At 38.7% G+C, this 20,737-nt stretch overlaps 1 protein-coding gene across 4 annotated transcripts in view; it reads right to left on the reverse strand.

Moving 5' to 3' along the window:
- Nucleotides 1–20,737, reverse strand: part of LOC124070394 (roundabout homolog 1-like) — an 84,586-nt gene that overhangs the window by 63,251 nt on the left and 598 nt on the right. For 2 of the 4 annotated variants that reach the window (XM_046410272.1, XM_046410271.1), the window contains exons 2-4: nucleotides 16,340–16,482; nucleotides 11,570–11,685; nucleotides 9,915–10,007 (exon numbers count right to left, since the gene is read on the reverse strand). In XM_046410272.1, coding sequence (XP_046266228.1) covers nucleotides 9,915–10,007; nucleotides 11,570–11,660 — 184 coding nt within the window. In that variant the 5' untranslated portion in view covers nucleotides 11,661–11,685; nucleotides 16,340–16,482. Of the gene's footprint in view, nucleotides 1–5,570; nucleotides 6,247–9,914; nucleotides 10,008–11,569; nucleotides 11,686–16,339; nucleotides 16,483–20,737 lie in introns of those variants that run through there. The other 2 variants (XM_046410275.1, XM_046410274.1) reach the window with 2 other exon arrangements.

A 20,737-nucleotide genomic window follows, 5' to 3' on the forward strand; every position in this document is an offset into this window, starting at 1 on the left:
GCTAATGAGACTGCATGTCAAAATGCTCAGGATGTTTTGAGAGACTGCATTCCAACATCCACCTCTGCTTAATGAGGGCAACATTAGGAAGGTCCTCTCCCTGCAATAACAAGGTCAGTCCTGAGGGCTGCATGCTCATCCGGGCCCTCTGATCCACCCACTCTCTTCATCATCAGTGAAGAGTCCTGATCAAGGCTATCAGAATAAATTTTGATGTTAGAATTGCAAATAAATGTCATAAATCCATGAAACCCAAACAGTTGAAAACTTCAAAAAATGATTCATTACTTTAACAGCCAACTGAACTGAAAGCATCAGTTGCTCCCATTGACTTGGCTTATCGATTCTATAAGCCAAATCAATGGGAGCTTATGGATTCTATTGATTATCAACCACCTGAGTGGAGAGAAGATGACTCACACAGAGATAATCTTCAGAAGCCTCTCTGAGGTCATACTACTACTATGACCTTTAAAGCTGTCCTTTCAAAGTATTAATTCTCCCAGTTACTCTCAAACCCAAATCTTTGAGGAATAGCATACAGTCTCACTCTGAAAGCGTCACTGCAGAACTTCAGTTACTGCCAGCACTAAGGTAGAAGCACAGGTAGAAGGGTCATATACAGGTACAAGCTTTTGTTTCAGAGAAACAGTTTACCAAAGGAAGAAGATCTGACACAGATCTTTATTAGTATACTGTATGAAATGCATACATGAACACACACTTACGGCACAGGATATCCTCATAATTGCTTAGAACATCTGAAAACCATACACAGCAGTAATTATCCACAGTGTCTTAGTACACAGCCACAGCTGGACGCTGACCTCAGAACAGTAAACTAAGGCCAAAGGAGAACAAACAGCCTGGAGAAAACCACAAACCCACAAGAATTTCTGAGCATGTCTATCCAGATAAGCATGGCTATTGTTTCATTATTTAGGGCTCTTCTGACAAATGTTTTGAGAGGAATGTAAAGCAGCATCTCGGAATGACAAGCACAAGATCCTGAAAAGGCTTTTTTAAAAAATCAACTGGATCACCAGTAGTTCCATAAAAACATATTACCTTATGCTACCTTATATGAATGTGTAGACACAGCCCCATTTTCTCAGCCTAAATAACACATACTCAAACGACAGAGTATTGAGTTTGTGCAAATAGTGTCCTGCTTGATTTAATACATTACTGAGGTGGCAGTGACCATAAAACTTCAGGTTTATTACTTCAATTTTATGCTTCATGCTTTATCAAGTTGTTTTTATCCTTTAATTTCTATATCTCTTGTTTCAGCTCATGCTCGACTTGTTGCAGCTAAAAAAAAAACATGAATGTGCTTTGATAAGAGCTTGTCAGTGCAAGCAACTGAAATAGCTGACTATGGTGCGGTTCTATTTTCCAGAGATGAGTAAAAAAGGTTGAAGGAGGAAGCAGGCCTGTGGGGGGATCCCTCAGGCAAGAAACCTGCTACCTTTGTGGGGCACACAGATAGTAATCGATCCTCCTTAGAATAAGGAGTTATGTGTACATGTGTGTGCAGGAGTGCGTACCTATGTGTGAATCTGTGTGAAGGTGTGATGATCTGTGAACTCCAGACCCACAGGCACTTGCTAAAGCCGTCAGTAGCTTCCCTTTCCCAGTGCTGGCAACCACACTTGGCCTCACAGCACCGCAGGAAGCCAGTGAATAAACAAGGGGAGCAATCGTGAATCACAGCTTTCAGTACACAATCCCAAAACACACATTACGCTAACACCATTGCATATGCATTTATGCACATTCAGTCAGAACAATTACAGCAGCGTCTGCATTGGTTTGAGAGACAAGAGATATACAGTCTCACTAAGTCTGCCAGAAACAGTTCCTGGTGGACAATGTTCTCATGAGCATTTGTCAGGTAATAATAACCCCCCAAACAACATTCATTTGGCCTGACCTCATTTTTAGAAGGGCTCAGTCTACAGATGCGCTGTATGACAATGAAACCAATTTAAGGTTTAAAGTATTCAACTCAGTCCTTTCAAAATACAAACACAAAATCATCTTAGTCCATGTGCAAACCTATAACCAGGTTTGATGGATCCCAAGGCGTGTCAGAGTCGCTGACAGCAATAAAAAATTAAAGACCACATGTTAAATTAGCAAACAACCAGTACATCCTTCTTTAAAAATGGACTAATTTCAGCAGATTCTCCAGTCACTATGAATGAAACATGAGGAGCACATTTTTATTCTTATCTCAGACGTTGGCCTGCTCCAACAAAAAAACAACGTTAATGAAGATGCTTTTCCAACCAAACTGGTCTCCCCTTGAAGCTTATTGGTTCTATGGAAGAACAGAAGGAATTTGAAAATTTCATCCATCAAACAAAGGAATTCTCACACAAAGATGTCCTGTCAGCCCCATCATCCGTAGCGAAGAAGTCCTCATTAGTAGTGGGACTCAGCTCATCACTGTCACCATTACAAAGACTATAGGGAGTCTGGTTATCTTTGGGGTTATCTTTGCCCCCCCAACCAAGCCATCATTATTACTTAAAGTCCAATGTGCTGTGCAGTATTTTTTCCAAGTCAACCTCTTGCAGCAATGATTGTCAGTTACCAAAGCAGCCTGAATAAGTACATGTGACCAGTGCAATCCAACTCCAGAAGGTCAGCTACATGTCTCAGTCAAACTGTTCCTCATGGGGTTGCTGCACACACCAGTGATGGAATTAAATTGTGTTCTGCTGGTCTCTTGAGTGTATCTTGTACTTACTTCTGCACTGCTAACAGATGGGTGAGAGAGTCTATAAAGGTAAAATGTGCCTAAGAGGATCTTGGTCACTCATTGCTAAAGTAATTGCACTCATTATTAGCTCAGCTAGTAAAGTTATTATAAAGGTTATTATAAAGTTATTAATCATATGCTCTTTCAAATCTTGTACTCTATTTGAAACAACCATCAAAACAAAACATGATGGACCATTCTTTCATCACCCTTTGATTCCTTTATAGATGGTGGTTACGAAACAAAGCAGGTAGAATGGCGAAGCAAGTCACAGCATCACTCTGGGGATGCATAATTAGGATTGTTGGGATGAAAGGGACAAAGAAATCTCAGCACGAACATGTGCTTTTAATGGCCATCATTTAGATTATTATGTATCATCCAATTACAGATGGCAGATTTATTGCGCAGAGATTAAATTTTCAATGAAGGGGGGTTCCAGGTTTCCATTAGTTCTGGGTCCAGTGAAGTCACTTAACAGCGCAGCTTTAAGAGCTCAGTATTTTAATGACTATTGTACTATGGTCCAGACACCATACAAGGGTATGAGTCTGCACACATTGAAGAAAAGTACAGTGGTAGCTATCCCAGCTATGATTTCAAAAAATCCCTACAGTCTATGGTGGGATAGGCAAACACATACACACAGGTTCAAGGGGGGCACTGCCATATAAATTTATACCCTATCACCTCCTTCAAATCACAAATTTTGGTTAAATACTGTAGTGCTTGATCCATCTGTAACAACATGTCACTGCACTGTTCTTTTGGCAAAAAACAAATAACAAGAGAAAAGCCTGTGAAGGTTCCTCAAGTAAATAAAGCAATAGTTAGGAGCAAGTAAAAGAATTTACTGACTCTTGAAATCTATGTATGTGTGCTGAAAGAGCACGGGCTTTTCATAAAGATTATATAGGACATGTCTAACATAAGCACAAATCTCCTTTAAATTCTCTGGATTGCGTGGTTACCAAGTTTGTCAGTCTGGAAATTTAGAGACAACGAACTGGAAAATTGGTGTCATACGCATTTCTGTGCTCTTGAATGTGGATAAGCAAGCCTTAGTCTGTTTCCTTTTTTTGAGTCACCACTGAAATTTAAGAAAAGAGTTGGTAAAAGGCTGTATTATACCCACATGTTAAGACTGTACAGCTTCTGCTACAGTGTTAAGGTCAGAGAAGTGAAGAAGCAAGAAAGAACATTTGTTGCATTATCATAAGTTTGGAAAGTGTTACCTATGTAAAATAAAATATGAAATGTTCATCTTAAAGAATAGTATCACACCAAGAATAACATTAAACCCTCTATCCTAAAGTGACTTTAGCTTTCCCGAGAACAAAAACACTAGAAGAAATCTGTCTCTATACTGTCAAAGAACTGAAGTCCAGCACCATATAAAGCCATCACTCAGTGTCAGACACTTAAGAAAACTATAGTGCTGAAAACACATTGTTCTTTTTTCAGTCCGTGGCCACTGCTAATGTTTCTGACAGCTGTTTTTGTCTTCCACAGTGAACAGGAGTGGCACCAGCGGGGAATGTGAGGGACTCTTGAAATTTTGTAGGGTTACTGGTGAATATTATCACAAAAATTATTTTGCTTCCTACTTCAGACTGCAGCTTTACTCCAGCCAAAAATCTATTCAGCAGCTAAAAATATGCAAACATTCATAGATATTTATATCTATATATAGAGATATATATTGCATTAAAACTGTGTCTTTTTTTAGTCCTAGTGGTTGGAGGAGGTGACTTGATGCTCCTTCAATGGTTACACCTGCAAGGTCTACTGTTTGAAAGGAACACAGTGGCTAATGTCAGCTATGATGAAAGACAAAGAAAAATGTCAGTATGTTGTCAGCACTCCAACACTTTGCTGATATCCATCACCTCCCCTGCAATACCACTGCTATATCAGTGTTATGCTTGGTTTAATTCTCCCACATTGAACCTTGACCTTCCAACAGGGACACAGCAGCTATGGCTGTACACGACATCTGTTTGATTTCCCAACAGAAATATCACATTGGGTTGTATTTTGGAGCTACTTCATTAAAATACAAAGTAAATTAAAATGCCAGAGGGCGTAGAATTCCCTCTCCACAAAAATAAATATACTTAGCTACATTTCTTCCAGAATTATCTAGCAGTACATCTACCATCCATGCACTGTTAGTGCATTTAGCCTTTTTTTTCCCCATCCATCGGAAATATCACATCATCACTGGTCTGACTGGTGCAAAAGGACTGTGGTAGTGAAATCTCCGTGTTACTCATTAACCTGCAGCTCATATAATGCATGCACCCACTGGGGACTGAGGATGATACCTTACTATGTCCTACTTCGACTGCTCACATGCATTCAGACATGTCACTGATGATATTTGCATGAAACGAAATGCTCTCACATAAACCTGACTCTATCTCCCTTTTTTTCCCCTTCAGAATCTTATTGTGGCAATTAATTTCTACCGTTCTGATAAGAACTGAACGTAAAAGGCTGTGTTTAACTGTAGAAGGGTACACAGATAGATGGGTCACTTACAGCAACCAGGCAGCGAGCAGCATGGGTCAGGGGCCACATGCAGACGTTGCGAGGTACGCGGAGTAAAGGTGACCGAAATACCCGCAGGGTGTCATGACGGATCAGACTTCATTCATCATCACCCTCGCACTTCTCTTTAACTCCCTGTCTGTTCAGCTATTTAAATTAATTTATTCTATTTCTATAGATAAGCACATTAGCTATTATTTTGATCCCGAGAGTTAAAAAAGGAAAGCCAGCAATAAGCAACTAATACCTGAAGAAATCTGTAGAAATGCCAGCAGACAGTAAATCCCCGTCAAACAGGTAGGCATCATTCAGGCGCAGCTGGAAACGGTGTAAATCCAGTTAAAATGCACTTTGTTGGTTGTCTATTTCATCTAAAACACAACTTCTGCTGCAGAGCCGATGATGGGGGTCCGGGTGGAAGAGAGTTCCTGAACTCTGCAAACAATACAGAGAATAATGTTCAGAGTTGCTCTTCAGAGAGGGAATTTCTATTCGAATCAAAGTCCAGTTGAGTCGGAGACATCATTGCGGGTTACTCGAGAAGTAATCCACTCAACACCACTTGGATTTTCTCCGCTCCTGTCGAACTCTTCACTTCCAAATGGTGCTAACTTCGCGGAATTCATCGGTGATCAGATACGCTATTAGTTCTACTTTATAAGAAGATTACCGCGGCTGGATAGAGAGCAAGAATCCAGAGAGCAGACGCGTGTACTTGCACTCACTTTAGTGGTTTAAATGTGTAGTTTTACCCCGGTTTCGTGGGGTTGGCGCTGGTTGGATGAGGCGCCGTGCGTCTCTGCGCTCGGTGATGGTTTGGTTTTCCTACGCAGTCAGAGGCTTTTCTGTTGTGCACAGGAGATTCCTGCGAGTCAGGCACCATTTAACCGCATAGGGATACATTCACAGCACCAGGCTCCACTAGGCTTTGGATCAAACCCCTTTCGAAAAGGATCCAGACGGCAGCAGCAAGACAAACATAAAAAAAACACATTAAAATAACTGCGAACTATGGAATGTGTGTAGTTTTGATATCCAGTAAAAGTCCCATAATTCAACTTAAAGATTAAAATTCAACTTTTATCATTTGCAGAATTCCCAAAACAAAAATCTAATTACTGTAATATTTTCAAGTGTGCCTATAGTTAAAAATGAACATAATTTGACCTTGATGAATGATTTATACTATTTTCATGCTCTGAAAAGACAGAGGGACATGTACTTAATGCACTTTCCCTGTGTCGTTATTAGAATCTATGGGGACCAATGGTATAAGAATACTGTGTACGTAATGGGCCAGTAAGATGACAAAAATCATTTTATTTATTTATTTTTTTTGATCATCTGACCTCTCAACATATCACTGGGAAATGAAATGACGTTTTAAGCTCATTACAAACACAGTGCCAAACATATTATGTTTTGATATCAAACAAGATGTAGTAGTCTAATACCCTGAGTAAAATTTTACTTCAATAAAACACATTTTGAGCTGAGAGCAATTGCCCCTTTGAAGTCAATGGTTACTGCAGTCTGTATCTCTCTGTGAACCTCAGAGTGTCTTTAGTTATTTAAGGAGGTCAGCACTCCCTCTGCTGGCTGCTTGCCTGCAGCACAGTTTTGGTGCAAGGGCAGAGTATCCAGACAGCCCCTTTTCTATTCCAGCATGACTGTGCCCCAATGCACAAAGCAAGGTCCATAAAGACATGGTTGGATGAGTTTGGTATGGAAGAACTTGACTTGGCATCAGTGCCTGACTATCGCTCTACTGCATCAATGGGCAAAAATTCTCACAGAAATACTCCAAAATATTGTGGAAAGTCTTTCCAGAAGATGAAGCTGTAAAGGAGACACCAACTCCACTTGTCTATGTATTTAGAATGTAATGTCATTAAAGTCCCTGCTCGTGTAATGATCAGGTGTAGTTCACTGTTGAATTTTGTATTCCCTACAACTGGATTTCTTGTAAGAAGGTCTGTTCATGGTATCTTCAGGACCATAACCACTGTAGTTAGAAACTGCCAGTTTTTAGAGGGTTTTAGTCTTTATCTTGAAATAAATTACGGATATTCAAGGTTAATATCGTCCCTCTCCACACTGAGGTCTCCAAAGCCACAGTGAAATAAGCAGACGAAGGAGATAAGAGTCAATAATTCTGCATTTATACAAAAGTCAGTCCCTCTCTCTCTCTCTCTCTCATTCATATGCGTACAGTGAATAGCAGTGATGCTTCCATATTTAGACTGAACAAAGTGTACAGTGACCTATCACCTCATAGTGTCTACTGTGGACCACTGGTCACTGTACTGAATGAAGCCTGGTCTCAAAGCTGAGCCATTACAGTTTGTAAACCAATAAAATCTATGAATTGCAGTTTCACCAGGAGCACATTTCTGTCTCATAAAACATTCACTCTGTTTTTTCCCCCGTTGAGAACACCTTCCACACTCCTTTCTTTGTTTTCTTGATTGATCTTCTTTTCTCTCCCATGTCACACTCAACATGTTTGTAACAACACAATGGCATTGAAATATATAGAGAGTACATCTGTGCTATTGCAGTTTCCACTATTATGCTACTGTGTTTCTGGTTCCCTGTGAGAGAATCAACAAGGGTCTCTGTTCACTTTCTCATATTTCCTCCAAGTATATTATTACCACTATATGGCCCTCTAGCAACTCACTTGGCAGAGAATGAATGACTGCAATGGTACCATATACTGTAGAGGACAAAATTATCTCAGTCGTGTAAAGACTGGACTGCGTAATTTGTTTAATTTCAATTTCAGGAATAATACTAGCTGTTTTCGCAGTAAAAAAGGACAAATGACGAGATGATAGTTTGACTGTGGAACTCTCGCTTTAGGCATGTGCATCCTCAACAATGCACACGGCTAAATGTGGAGCTTGTGAATTCTGTCGTGCATTTTACATTTGGTCACAATCCAAAGCCGTCTTCGACACCGAATATTTCCAGGAACAGATGGTGAAAAAATGGAAACAAAGACATGCACGTCTTGATGGCAACACAGCACATAAAATGGCAAGGATTTCAAGGAAACAGTGCCAAGTATAGAGACCTATTTTTTATTTTTTTATTTCACTCCAAAGTAGCTCTGCAGTTGGTTTGGAGCCAAGGAAGAAGATATCTCCAAAAGCACAAGGCCAAATCCAAAAAATATTTATGGAGGAATAAATAATTTGGACTCTCCATAGAGCAACAAACATGGCCCCAGTTAGTCCTCTTTAGTGAATGTTGGTTGTTTTTTGCTCATTCCTGACATGAGAAGTGAATTGCAGTGGACAGTGTGAGATGTGCGCATGCACGTATAACCATGTATGTAACACATCACTGCCTTTAGCCACACCTGTCACTGCATTATTTTTCAGCTCTTAATTTTTATGCTGATTCTCAACTCTCCCCACTGCCTATTATCTGTGACAGCACTTTGCCTATATATCAGCACCTCTTACTGTATATCACTACAGTTGCTCACGATCATACAAAGTGTCGAAGCGAAACGAGAGACAAGAGTCATATTCACCATCCACAGCACAGATGAAAGAGCTGATCCAACGGCCATGCCTTTGCTCTTCTTGATCTCACCGCAAATTAGAAAACTGGCAGTCACTTGTATCGTTAAAATTTGGGAATCCTTTCAATTTCTCACAGTCTCACTGTCATCTTTTTTTTTTATGCTGGGCCACAGAGATTTTAGGTATGAAAAAAAAAGGCTTCTTATCTTAAGAGAGGAAACAGACAGATAAAGAACCCCTCTCTCAACTGTTTGCTCCACATAAACTACATCAGAAGCCAGTAAAAGTTCCGCTTTAGATTCCATAAAAGAGGGGGAAAAAAACATTGGTATGGTTGCCATTAAAGGTAAAAGACCAAAAAATCTTATTTTAGCAGGTCATTTTCATCTGAAAACCTTAAAACTTTCATCAGGTGTCAGTAAGACTATGCAGCTTGTAAATCAGATTTTGTAATCTCCCTGAAACCATTGAGGCCATAGGGAGGGTAGGGAGGGAAGAACTCCTAAACATTTGGCTTTGTTCTAGCCTGCTGCATCCCATGTCAGGGCTCCTACCTTCAAATGTCAAAGCAAAGGGAGAGGGGATTGAATTGTGCTGGCTTTGGACCCAGTTCTTAAGGTTTACAGCTGCTGAACTGGCATTAAGTGGTTTTAGAGTCTTCTGTCAGCAAAAGGAAACATCGTCCTCTTCGTGGGAATTGGGTTCAACAGTGCATCTTTAAAAGGATAAAGACAAAATCAGCACAACCTGGGACACCACTTTACTGACTTCTACCTTTGTGCTAAAACATGAGAAGCCCTCTCCTGCAGCCTGGTGAATTCCATGAAAGAGGACCCTCTCACTCTATAGATATAAAAGGCTAAAAGGCTCATTCTGAGGCAATCAAAACACAATTCTCAGTTTCAGGCAATTATACACTAGAGAAAAGTTTGAATATATTTATATATGCCATTGAATTTTTCTTAAATCCTACGCACTGGACATTTAAAAGAAAGTAAGATTATTGTTCTAATGAACAGTAGGTCCACAAACGACATTTAGCACTGGGGCCATACCTTTGTATCCGAGGGTGTTGTCTTGTTCAGATGCCAGTTCAGCTGCAGGTGTTTGCACGATGGCCTCACGGTTCCCTCTGTGTTTCTCTGTATCTGAACAATTATAAACAAGATGTACAAAATTGCTTAACTTATCCATGTGCAACACGGATGTCTTTTATCTCCTGAGTTGAACAGGAGAGAATACATCTCACTGATGGATGAATGATGTGGAACTTTTAAAGAGGCAGCCACAATGACAACACTAGTTAGGCCTACATAAGTTTGCTGAACAAATTCTATTACTCTTCTGTGCATGATGTGTCAACAAAGCACTTTTATGTACCTTTTTTGACAATGTAATCAAAAATTACTCAGTTTAGACCAACTCATCAAGCTGAAGTCAGCTTGTGATTATTTTATATATACATGAAGGGAAAGAGACATTTCCCTTGACGCAAGATGAATAAATTTTGCTCTGGAAGCACATTTTAGGAGTGTCAGCGATGTGAGGTGGAATCAAATTTAATCGTGCAGTCACAGAAAGGTGAAGTGTATGAAAGCATCAAGACCTTAGCAGCAAGAGGATTACGATCTACTCTGTGTAAGCAGAAATCTAATGCAGCACACTTTTGAAACTACAGCTTGTTAGTGGAAAATTGGCTGAGCAGCGAGTAAATATTTTGCTCAGTTTTGAGTACTCAGATTGTCATTCCACTGATGAACACAGTCTGAATGATGTGAAATATACATAATACTCCTAAATCAAATGCCTACATTACAACCATAAAGTTTTCATAGATTTACACCCCTCCCCCTCTTCAGTGGCTGGGTGCTTGGATGTGGCTGTGGTTCATAGCCATGGATACAGTCTAAAGATAAATCACTAGAGGGTGCCACTACTTCATCACATCATTAGATTGAAGGTCAATAAACAGTAACTAATGCACGCATGTAACACACAGTGTTTGCTGTCATGTTGAAGTAATTACCGTATCTGTTATCAACATGTCCAGGAGAATGCCCCAAATTTACAATAAGTTAGTATAGTTGTAAATATTAATATCACCATAAAAATTAAACATTTAACTTTGACAAATCTATGACTGTGACCATGTCTATATGGAAGTTAATAATGTAACTTAAAACCAAACATGACGCGGTATATACGTAATCAGCTAAGTAAGTGAGACTTGGCCTTATCATCACACAAACTACTGTAACACTGAATAAATTAAAAACATAAACAACACTGCACTTAACTAAAGAAAAAAAGCAACTTTGGGATGTCCTGCTTTATGGACTTTTCAGAATAAATAAATAAATATGTATTGTAAGATCTGTGTCTCACAATGTTCTGCCACAAGAGGACAGCATAACAGCATCTAAAAAGTGCTGAAGTTGAAAGAGGTTTGGTAAATACATCTCTTTTTCTTTAGTCTTTAAACATACTTCATCATCATTTGTATTACTACAGAATTTTGAGCTGTACATGACTGTCTGAAGTGTGTAAATGGACACATAAGTTAATGCAATTATTTTAAAAATTATGTTTGCACCACAAGTTTCAAAGACAAATTAAGGGTCGAAGTCATTGTAATACAGTCTCATCTTAAAACAACAAATACATTAATATGACAACACATGGTTAATCAGGTTAATGAAGAGGATCTTACCTGAAGCATCCACAGCAAGGCCCTGCTGCAGCTGGCTGACACAGAGCAGGCTGGTGAGAAGGAATGTGATGGGTGATTGTAGAGACAGCATGGTCCCTTATGGTCTTCAAGAGGGCCTAAACAAACCTGGAACCAAAAGAAAGGTCAAACTTTCTAACTTACTCTGTGCTTTGAAATGTATGAGCTGAACTTGAGACTGTGCTGGAAGAATAAAGAGATCAGCATAGACTGTGCTGAAAAGTTAGTCAAATGACAGCAATCTTTGCTTTTATTTTGGCTTCCTGCTGATTATTTTGGGGTCTTCTGCTTCACAATAGGCGACATGTAACTCATTAAATACACACAGAATGTGTCATTCTACTGTGAGTGTTGCAAAGGAAAGAAAAGTAAAAAGTAACATTAGACTTTTAGAATACTTAATATAAAATCCTATTATGGTAAACATTTCCCTATTTGTTTTATACAGTTCCTCTCATGAAGTGAAATCACACAAACTCCTGGTGCACCATCTACCCTGCTGGCGAGCATTATGCACAACCACGTTCCTGTGTGAAATTCCACTATAAAGAAGAGAGGAAGACAGATGGACTTTCCTCTGAAACCCAACCAGAACGCAGCCAAACTCTGAGTCTGTCTGTTTCAGTCTGATCCAGTCCACACATAGTGAGGGAATGCAGATCACTATGGCTTCGGTGTTGTTTTTCCCTATCATATTCCAACACATGAATGAGCTTCTACAATACATCGCAAAAAATCCTCTCTGAATACGCACACACTTTGTGTTCAAGCATTCCATCAAAATTTCATGTGCGCATACATAATCCGAAGTCAAACACAATACAAACATGCTCACATTTACCTGCCACACATCCCAGCCTAAGTCCTCACAGACAAATACACACACACACACACACAACATAAAACACACCCTTGCTCTCAAGTGGGAATTTGTGATGAGACACAGTGACAGCACCAGGCGAGAGAAATAGGAAGTCAGTTGTACTGATCAGCCATCTGTGGTACAAACAGCTTTGCGACTCATCCTAGCTGTCTGATGGGCAGCCAGATTCCTGGGATGTCTTGGCAACCTGAGGCCACCGGCTCTATGCTCCATTTTAATTGTTCTGAGAAATGCAGGCAGCCAACTGTAAATATGCCAAAAACTTGAGTAAAAAGTGAATTACTGTGCACACATTGATGAGAAGGGATGAGACAGTAATAGTTTTAGTGAGAGCTAATATACTAACTCATGATTTTGTGAGTTACTGTACAAATCAAATGTTTTTATTTTTTGTCAAAAATGTGTCTATGTCTACATAAGCTAAAGAATCGGAATGGCTATTTAATCTTCAATTTAGCTAACTTTTTTATTTTTAAAACCTTGATAAAGAAGGCTACATAATAACATTCTACATTTTATTACACAGTTTATGATTCATTATCAACTCACTAAACTGGTATTGTGAACACGTTAAAGGCTGCACCTGGTAAATAATAGCAACTGTTAGCTTGCCGACATTAGCATTTAGCTCAAAGCACCACAGTGCCCAAGTCAGCCTGAAGGCATAGCTCATGTATCCAGGGCTCCATCTGATAGGTCAAGCGTTTGCAGGCTGAGCATGAATGTATGGTCTGTGTCAATAAAATGATTTTTCCTATATGTGGCATTCCAGGCAGTGTTTTCAAGAGTGTTTATTGTGCATGTTCATATCGCAGTAGAAAATACAGCACCACCTCTCAGAGCTGTCTGTATGGCTGTATAGGCTGATAGACATCTAGTATATGTCACATTATATGCTCTTCATTTTGGATTATGTTTATAATAACCTGTTTTCATTATTATTATTACTATACTAAAGAACTATCCTATTGTGAATGATTAGTAAAATAACTTTTACTGAAGATTTGCATCAAGTAAAAATGCTTATGTGAGACCCAGAACCAATAATATAACTTGTAATATTCAATATGAATGGTATTCATATTGAAATCTGCTGATACAAACATCTGCACATGGATATATTGCCAACAATGAGCAAGGAAGATTACATTTTGGAGAGAGCTGAATATTAAATGTGGATGGTAATAATAACACTGCATTGTTTAGTTTTATCTAAGATACTTCTATAGGGAATACAGAGAGGAGAACGGTAAAAGTGAGTGTAGATAGGAAAAAACCCTAATAAATCCAAGATGTAATTAAACAATATGCGACTGAGAGGAAGACCATATGAATGAAACAGAAAAGCACCTCTGTGTGTGTGTGTGTGTGTGTGTGTGTGTGAGGCACACTGATAACTAACTGATAACAAAAACCCCTAAAACCTGATATGAAACAGACTAAGAAAGCGATCAATCAAGAGAAAACAATAATAAAAAAAAAAAAACGGCAGTATATGCAGTCAACACATAGATTAGTTTACTATCTTCTGTGCCTTGTTGCATAAAGTTCAGCACTAAGAGCATTTTTTAAATTCGGCTTTGTGTTGGTCTGAATGGAAATAACACACCCTATTAGCACTGTATACAGCATAGGTGATGCCGTTGCGACTGTGCAAACGTGTGCACCTGCAAAGCTGCCCGTACTAAAAGAAATAACAATAAACTATCTATTAGAGACAGCTAATAGGGAGAGTGTGCAGATCAAAGCAGACAGGACTGCTGATTTCCCCTTCCATCTTCTGTCTGCTAGGGAATAATCACAGTTTACCATCTAACATATTGTCAATAAGACAGAACAGGAGCTCCCCCCATACCGCAGCAGACAGATCACATACTGTAGAGAGCACCGGAGCGTGAACAGAATCAGCTTTTAGCATCCCCCTCCCTCCTAAGTTCAATCTCCTGTACTCATAGAAACAGATGTGAGCAGTACAATATGTTACACCAGGCATGGCATGTCAAAAGGTGTAGGCAATATACTTAATTTCACCAGACATGTTTACAATGCACCTGTAGCATTTGCGGGAACATTATACTAGCTTTACCTTTTAAACAACATTAGAGGGATATTTTTTTTCATGTGTTAGGTGAATATTTCATGTCACAGCACAGTAAATGTAATATAGTGTTGGTCCTGTTTAAGGTTACACATATTTAAATCTGCTAACATTTCTATGCACATTTTTGACTCAGGTGTGATGGTTAATAGGCAGCTCTGTAGTACAACACAGACGGCGTGCTGCATGAAAGCAGGGGGTCAAGACCAGGAAGTATGATTCAGTGACTATTTTCTGCATAAGAACTGAGGTCTAAATCAAGGCAACAGTAGGAGGTATGTGGAGGCTCACACTACTGAGACAGATTCAGCTGCCTGATGTACTCGCAACCCATAAACAAACCGTTTACATCACTGTCAATCAAGTTAAGTCATACATCACATATTTAACATTATACAAGGCTTACTGTCTCCTGATGTAAGACTCAAGAGTTCCTATCAACAGCTTGCAGTTATTGCTGACATATGGCCATGTCTTTTGGGGAAATGGATGGTGAGGGACGAATACAGGCTTTCATCACTGCCAATATAATGCATGAAGGGAACTATCAGAGCAAGACAAAGGATATTAAAAGTATGAGAGGCAGTGTCTGGAGCTCTGTCAGGGCTCACAGTAACAAGTCATATCTACCTGAATAGGCATGGAGGATGGGAAGAACTAGCCTGAGGAGTAACAGATGAGCCCATGGACTATCTGTAAGGGGCAGCGACCCTTGACCCCAGAGATGAATGACCACGCATTTGTATATAATGAAGAAAATATATGTTTGGTAAAGTGCATTGACAACTGTTCAAATATTTGATAAAGAATTCCAGTGTTAGGTGGAATAGAGAAAGGTGCCTATTGCAGCACACCATTGTTTCATCCCTTGTTGATAAATACCTCAGACCAACTGAAGGGCATTTAGATTAAGGGATTTAAAAGGAATTGAACTGAACTCCATTCAACTTGACAAGGGATTCTTTTCAGCCAATGCCCTCAATCACAGTCCAGGACTATATGATCATCATATTACCTCACTGTTTGCTCAGGAGAATACTTCATATCTTCTCTATATTTGGTCATTTGTCAGCTAAGAGCAACTTCATATTTACAATGAAGGGAAAGCCAAATAAACTGAATCCACCTGTTTGAAGATATGAGTTTCGGTTTGTTTAAATGTAAGTCTAGCAACTGTTACACATCCATAGCTTAATCTCTTTAGGGTTTTCAAAACCACTGATGGGTTTTCAGAACCAGAAGCCAAAGAAACAAAACAAAAAACAGAGATCACAAAGAGAGAATTTAGCATGTATAATTCAGTCTGTGCATGTTACAACATTTCATTCATTACTTTCAGATAAATCAGCAGTATGGCTGACTGTGCTTTAATTCTGCAAGATGTTATTGTGAGATTCAGTTATAATCGAGCTTTTTTTAAAGTCTATTATAGTTTTTAAAAAAAATCTACAACAATTTTATGAAATAGACTTCTAACTCCACATCAGTCAAGGTAAATTTATTAAGAAATGTTAAAGAATAATGGGTACACTCGGTCATAATTGCTTGTTTGGCAACATGCATTCATCAAAATACAAATAAGATTCACCACAAATCTGCGTTTGCCACAAATAACTTTCAGCACCACAACACGTGGACAGCATCTGCTCCTGTATGACTCAATGGGCAGTTTCCCTCTGAAACCAAAACATGAGCCCTGACAATAGCAAAATTACTACAGATACTAACCAAGCTTGAGTAACATGAATACAAATACAACTTCACAACTTACCCCTCCAGGTTACTCCTTCAGCATGATCGTTCCATTTTCTCCAGTAAAGCCAAATCTCTGTCAGTGTGCGTGTGCTTTTGAGGCATCCAAGCACCAAACAATGAAAGCAGAAACAGAAAGAAAAAAGAAGACACAATGTGGACCTGTGAAAAAGGAGAAAAAAAAATCAAAAGAAGGAGCCTATGCTGAAGGAAAAGCCTAAATAATCCATCTGTGATCCAGGAGACGCTATCAGATGGGGTGCATACAAATTACAAACCTACCTCTGCAGCAACCTAGGTCCAATATCCTCAGGGTCCTAAGGCTGCTCTCCAACGATTTACTCTTACAAATTAAGCCCGGCACTACATGCACTCAAGGACATCAGAACGTAGTAAATTTCAACAATAATAATAAAAAACTATAATTTTTAATTTAACAGGTTTTTTTTCTCATTTCCAAATTTATCCTTTCATTATAAACTATATTAATACATGCCACATTGAAGGTTATCCTGAATGCTTTCATTAGGTGTACTTGTAAAAGAGTCTGGTAATGTACAATAAATTCTGAAGGGTGTATTTGAATATCTGAAGAGAAAATGCTATTTCAACATTTCCTACGACATTAAGATTTCTCAGTTATTTATGATAGCACATTGTATTGCAAAATGCTGGTATTACAAATGGCTTGACAATTTGGGGTCCAGCGTGCACATATATTCATACTGTATGTATTTTCATGGTTTTCCAGCAGTGGGTAGAGAATCACAGTATGTGTTGCTTCAGTGTGGGAAAACATGCCTGCACTTTGGTTCACAATATGCAGGAAAGCATCCCACGAGGTCTACATTCACCTGCAACAAAACCAGCCAGCCTCTGTTCCTTTCCCTGAGTGAAACTGAAATGTTTTTTATCCATTTATTGTTGCTACCTGCTCATTCTTATTCAGGTACATATAGTGAGTGTTCTGGAACCCAAGCATGCATGGGGCACAGGGCAAGAAAACACTAGTTTCATCAAGATAAACACATTTACAAATTTGGGATTTTTAAGTCCATCTGACTTGAATGTTTGTGGACTTCTGCCCTTTTCTTTAACTTCCCACCCCTCATAAAAAAAACAAATAAAAGTTTGAGTACAATATACTCATTCTTTTTGTTTTATTGGAAACAATGTCAACAATGACGGATAGATGCATTTTCTTCTGTGTAATGATGTGTGGAACAAAAGGAGTATTGACCCGCAACACTGCTCATCAGCTATTTATTCAATCTGCCATACAACCATGTAATGGGCTCAGTTGATTAGACAAATAAGGCAAATACGCAGGGCTTTAGGTAGAATTTTGTGTTACATTCTGTTCATCTAACTAGCTTGAGAATTTAGTTTCATCGCTGCTGTCATGAAATGGATAACACACATCTATGAGTTTAAGAGCTGTTTTTAATTCATAAAGGTGAACATTTAGCTCTGTGGCTCTTTAGGTATTCTCACCCATAATTTGTCTGTAGAAAAGAAGATGGAGAACTGTAAAGAGTCTGATATTGCAGTAAAGAGGCATGAGGGCATGTGACCCAAGACAATTTTCTTTTCAGCTACACTCTTATCAACTGCACTCTTATCAAAATCCTTCATCTAACTCAGCAGTGCAGTTCTGAATCAACCTCAAGTCAATATCATGGTCACCTATCATGCTGACAGGAGCAGAGTTGTGAGTGTGACATTGGAGAGATAATCATCTCTAGAGGAAAAGTGGTCTTCTCTAACAAGAAAGCTGCTTAACTGGTCAGGGTGAGCATGTCGCTTGAGGTTTGAACCTGGCGTGAGATACGAAAAGATTTGTGTGACAGCTAATCATAAAAAAAATTATATTTTGCTAGTTGGAGGATGCTGGATATCTCTTGAATCTTTTGAAGTAAACGACAACTTAATTCCTTTCTATGGACGTTTCTTTGACCCTGTTTCTGTACCATCAGTGTTTTGAGAAAGATATTTAGCCACAACTCTATCTTTGTATTTAATTTAATTTATTTCTGCTCAGTCTTACCTTTGGTATGTATGTTTTCATCTACACCTTCATTTATTTGATTTATTAACACTTCATCTCTATGCCTCATGAATGATAGCTACTACAAATATTAATATCAAGCTCTGGATGAGAACACTGTGTTAATGTAATTCACTGACATTATTAACTTGGGTATTAATTAAATGTCTTTAAATGTTTTTGATGCTATTGAGTTTTCACAGAAAACACAGGACCAATAACTCATGGGATATTCTATATTTCAGTAACCCTGCTACATCTCTAATTACAAAGCATTTTACATTAGTTCAGCTTTATTTGTTCTCAGCAAAATCGATCTCCCATGACCTTCCAAGAACATAAATAGCATCATTTCATACAGGAAGTGTGAAGTGAAGTAGATTCACATAGAGATCTTCTCCTCATTGAACTTACTTATACAGAGATACAAATGTCATGGTAAATGCAGCGCATGTTTGGTTAGTTTTATACCACTACCAGCTCATGAACACATGCTGAAATGTAGGGTTGAGTAATCCATCTATAGAATCTCACATTTATACATTTATTTCAATTCTCACAATCAAGTTACTTAAGGATTACACAGTAGCATTGGTTTCTATACTGCACTAACCTCTGTGAACATTTTGGCAGTGGACATTTTCCTGATGTTTCTTCTCTCGGTTTGAAAAAAAAACAAAACAAAACTTGAGGACTAATAACGGCCCTTTGTCCTAGCCTCCTTTTGCCCTTATCTTATAGATTCACCAATAAATCATTATTCTTTTACCTATAATGTTATTGATGAGGATTCTAATTCTTTGAACACAACTACTCTCTCTCTCTCTCATGCAGTGAGCATTTTTTTTCCAATCAAAAAATGACCAGTGGTTATATTACCATATATTTATATGGTAATGTTTGAGACCCTTTGCCTCTCATCTTTGGCTGGGCTGACTGACACTTCAGCATCTAGACAGTCAGGAAGCCAAACAAAGCTATTTTTATGGATGGACCATTATACAAGAGCTGCATGGGGAATCTGTGAGAATGCATTCCAGGTGTCATTGCCCGTTAGTAATCTCTCTTGTCTTCAGGAATTCATTTTCTCAGCAGCTTCACTTGAAAATGACATTCTGACACCATTTACATGGAAATCACTTTGCCTCTTCATCTGTAATAGTGGCCAGTGTGCAGACAGGACCTCTCTGAGGGCCAGACTATTAATGGACATTAAACAGCAAAGAAAGACAGACAGAAATAAAGAAAGAAAGATCGTGCTAAAATATCAAGTTTTCAGTTTTCAAGTGAAGGTCAGGGTTTTAGGTAATATGGGATGAAGAAGGTGTGAAACCACTAAGAGAAAGCATAATGAGGGCCATTCCTTTCTCCTATAATGAGGGCCATTCCTTTCCCCTTAAACATATGTACCCCCTCTCTCTCCCTCACTAGCTATGTCTTTTTTTTCTCATGCATAAAAGAGAGATGTAACATTTTTTTCTGAAAGTGGAAAGGAAATCCATCAGCAAATCACACTGGGCTGAGTAGGTGTTGAAAAGAATACATATAGGTTTCAGGATTTTTCACAATATTTGACTCCAGTTTTTTTCTCTCTTTTGGGAAGATGCATGCATTTTAACATCAGATGTTTTCTTGTTAATATTAATCATTTCTGTCCAAAAAGGTATGTAAGCAGAGCATTACACACATACTCTATGCATCTCCACATGCTACACAAAGGCATAAATACACAGACGTGAACAGTACACACATAAATATACACAACACCATAGGGTTACCCTTTCAAGTCATGAATCTGTGTGTGACGTGATATTGTTTGTGAAAAGTCGTTTCAAAAAAGTGCTTTTCAATATAAAGACCATGCAACACAATGATAAAATGCGTGTAGGTATCTCACATGAAATCCTTCGTAATGATAAAATAAACGCATGCGCTGTCATCATGCCTTTTGTGAAAATTACTGCTTGCTGAATTAATGTGAAAAACTGGGATAAAAGTGGAGACTTTATTTGACTGGATTAACACTGCCTCCACCTGGCATTACTGTAACACAACTTAATGAAGAGCTTATGAAAAACACACCAACGGTGTTAATTTTTTTATAGTGTCTTTTTTATGAAAACTGGTGGATTTGTTTAAATACTGAATAAAATTACCTGATCCATATTGTTCCTCTAAACATACACTGGACTACATTCTTGCAGCCTGCAAATCAAAGGTACAGTAGCTGGCACTGCATGCACTCACAATTTAAATCATATTCATAGACCAGCACCCCTCAACAGCCGGTGTGGAGGAGATTGCTATCGAGAAGCAGTTCCTTGATCTGAGCAGTGTAGGTCACAACAGAATTTTGACTTGGCAATGCAG

Source organism: Scatophagus argus, chromosome 14 (assembly GCF_020382885.2).
Source record: "Scatophagus argus isolate fScaArg1 chromosome 14, fScaArg1.pri, whole genome shotgun sequence".
Taxonomy (NCBI): Eukaryota; Metazoa; Chordata; class Actinopteri; family Scatophagidae; genus Scatophagus; species Scatophagus argus.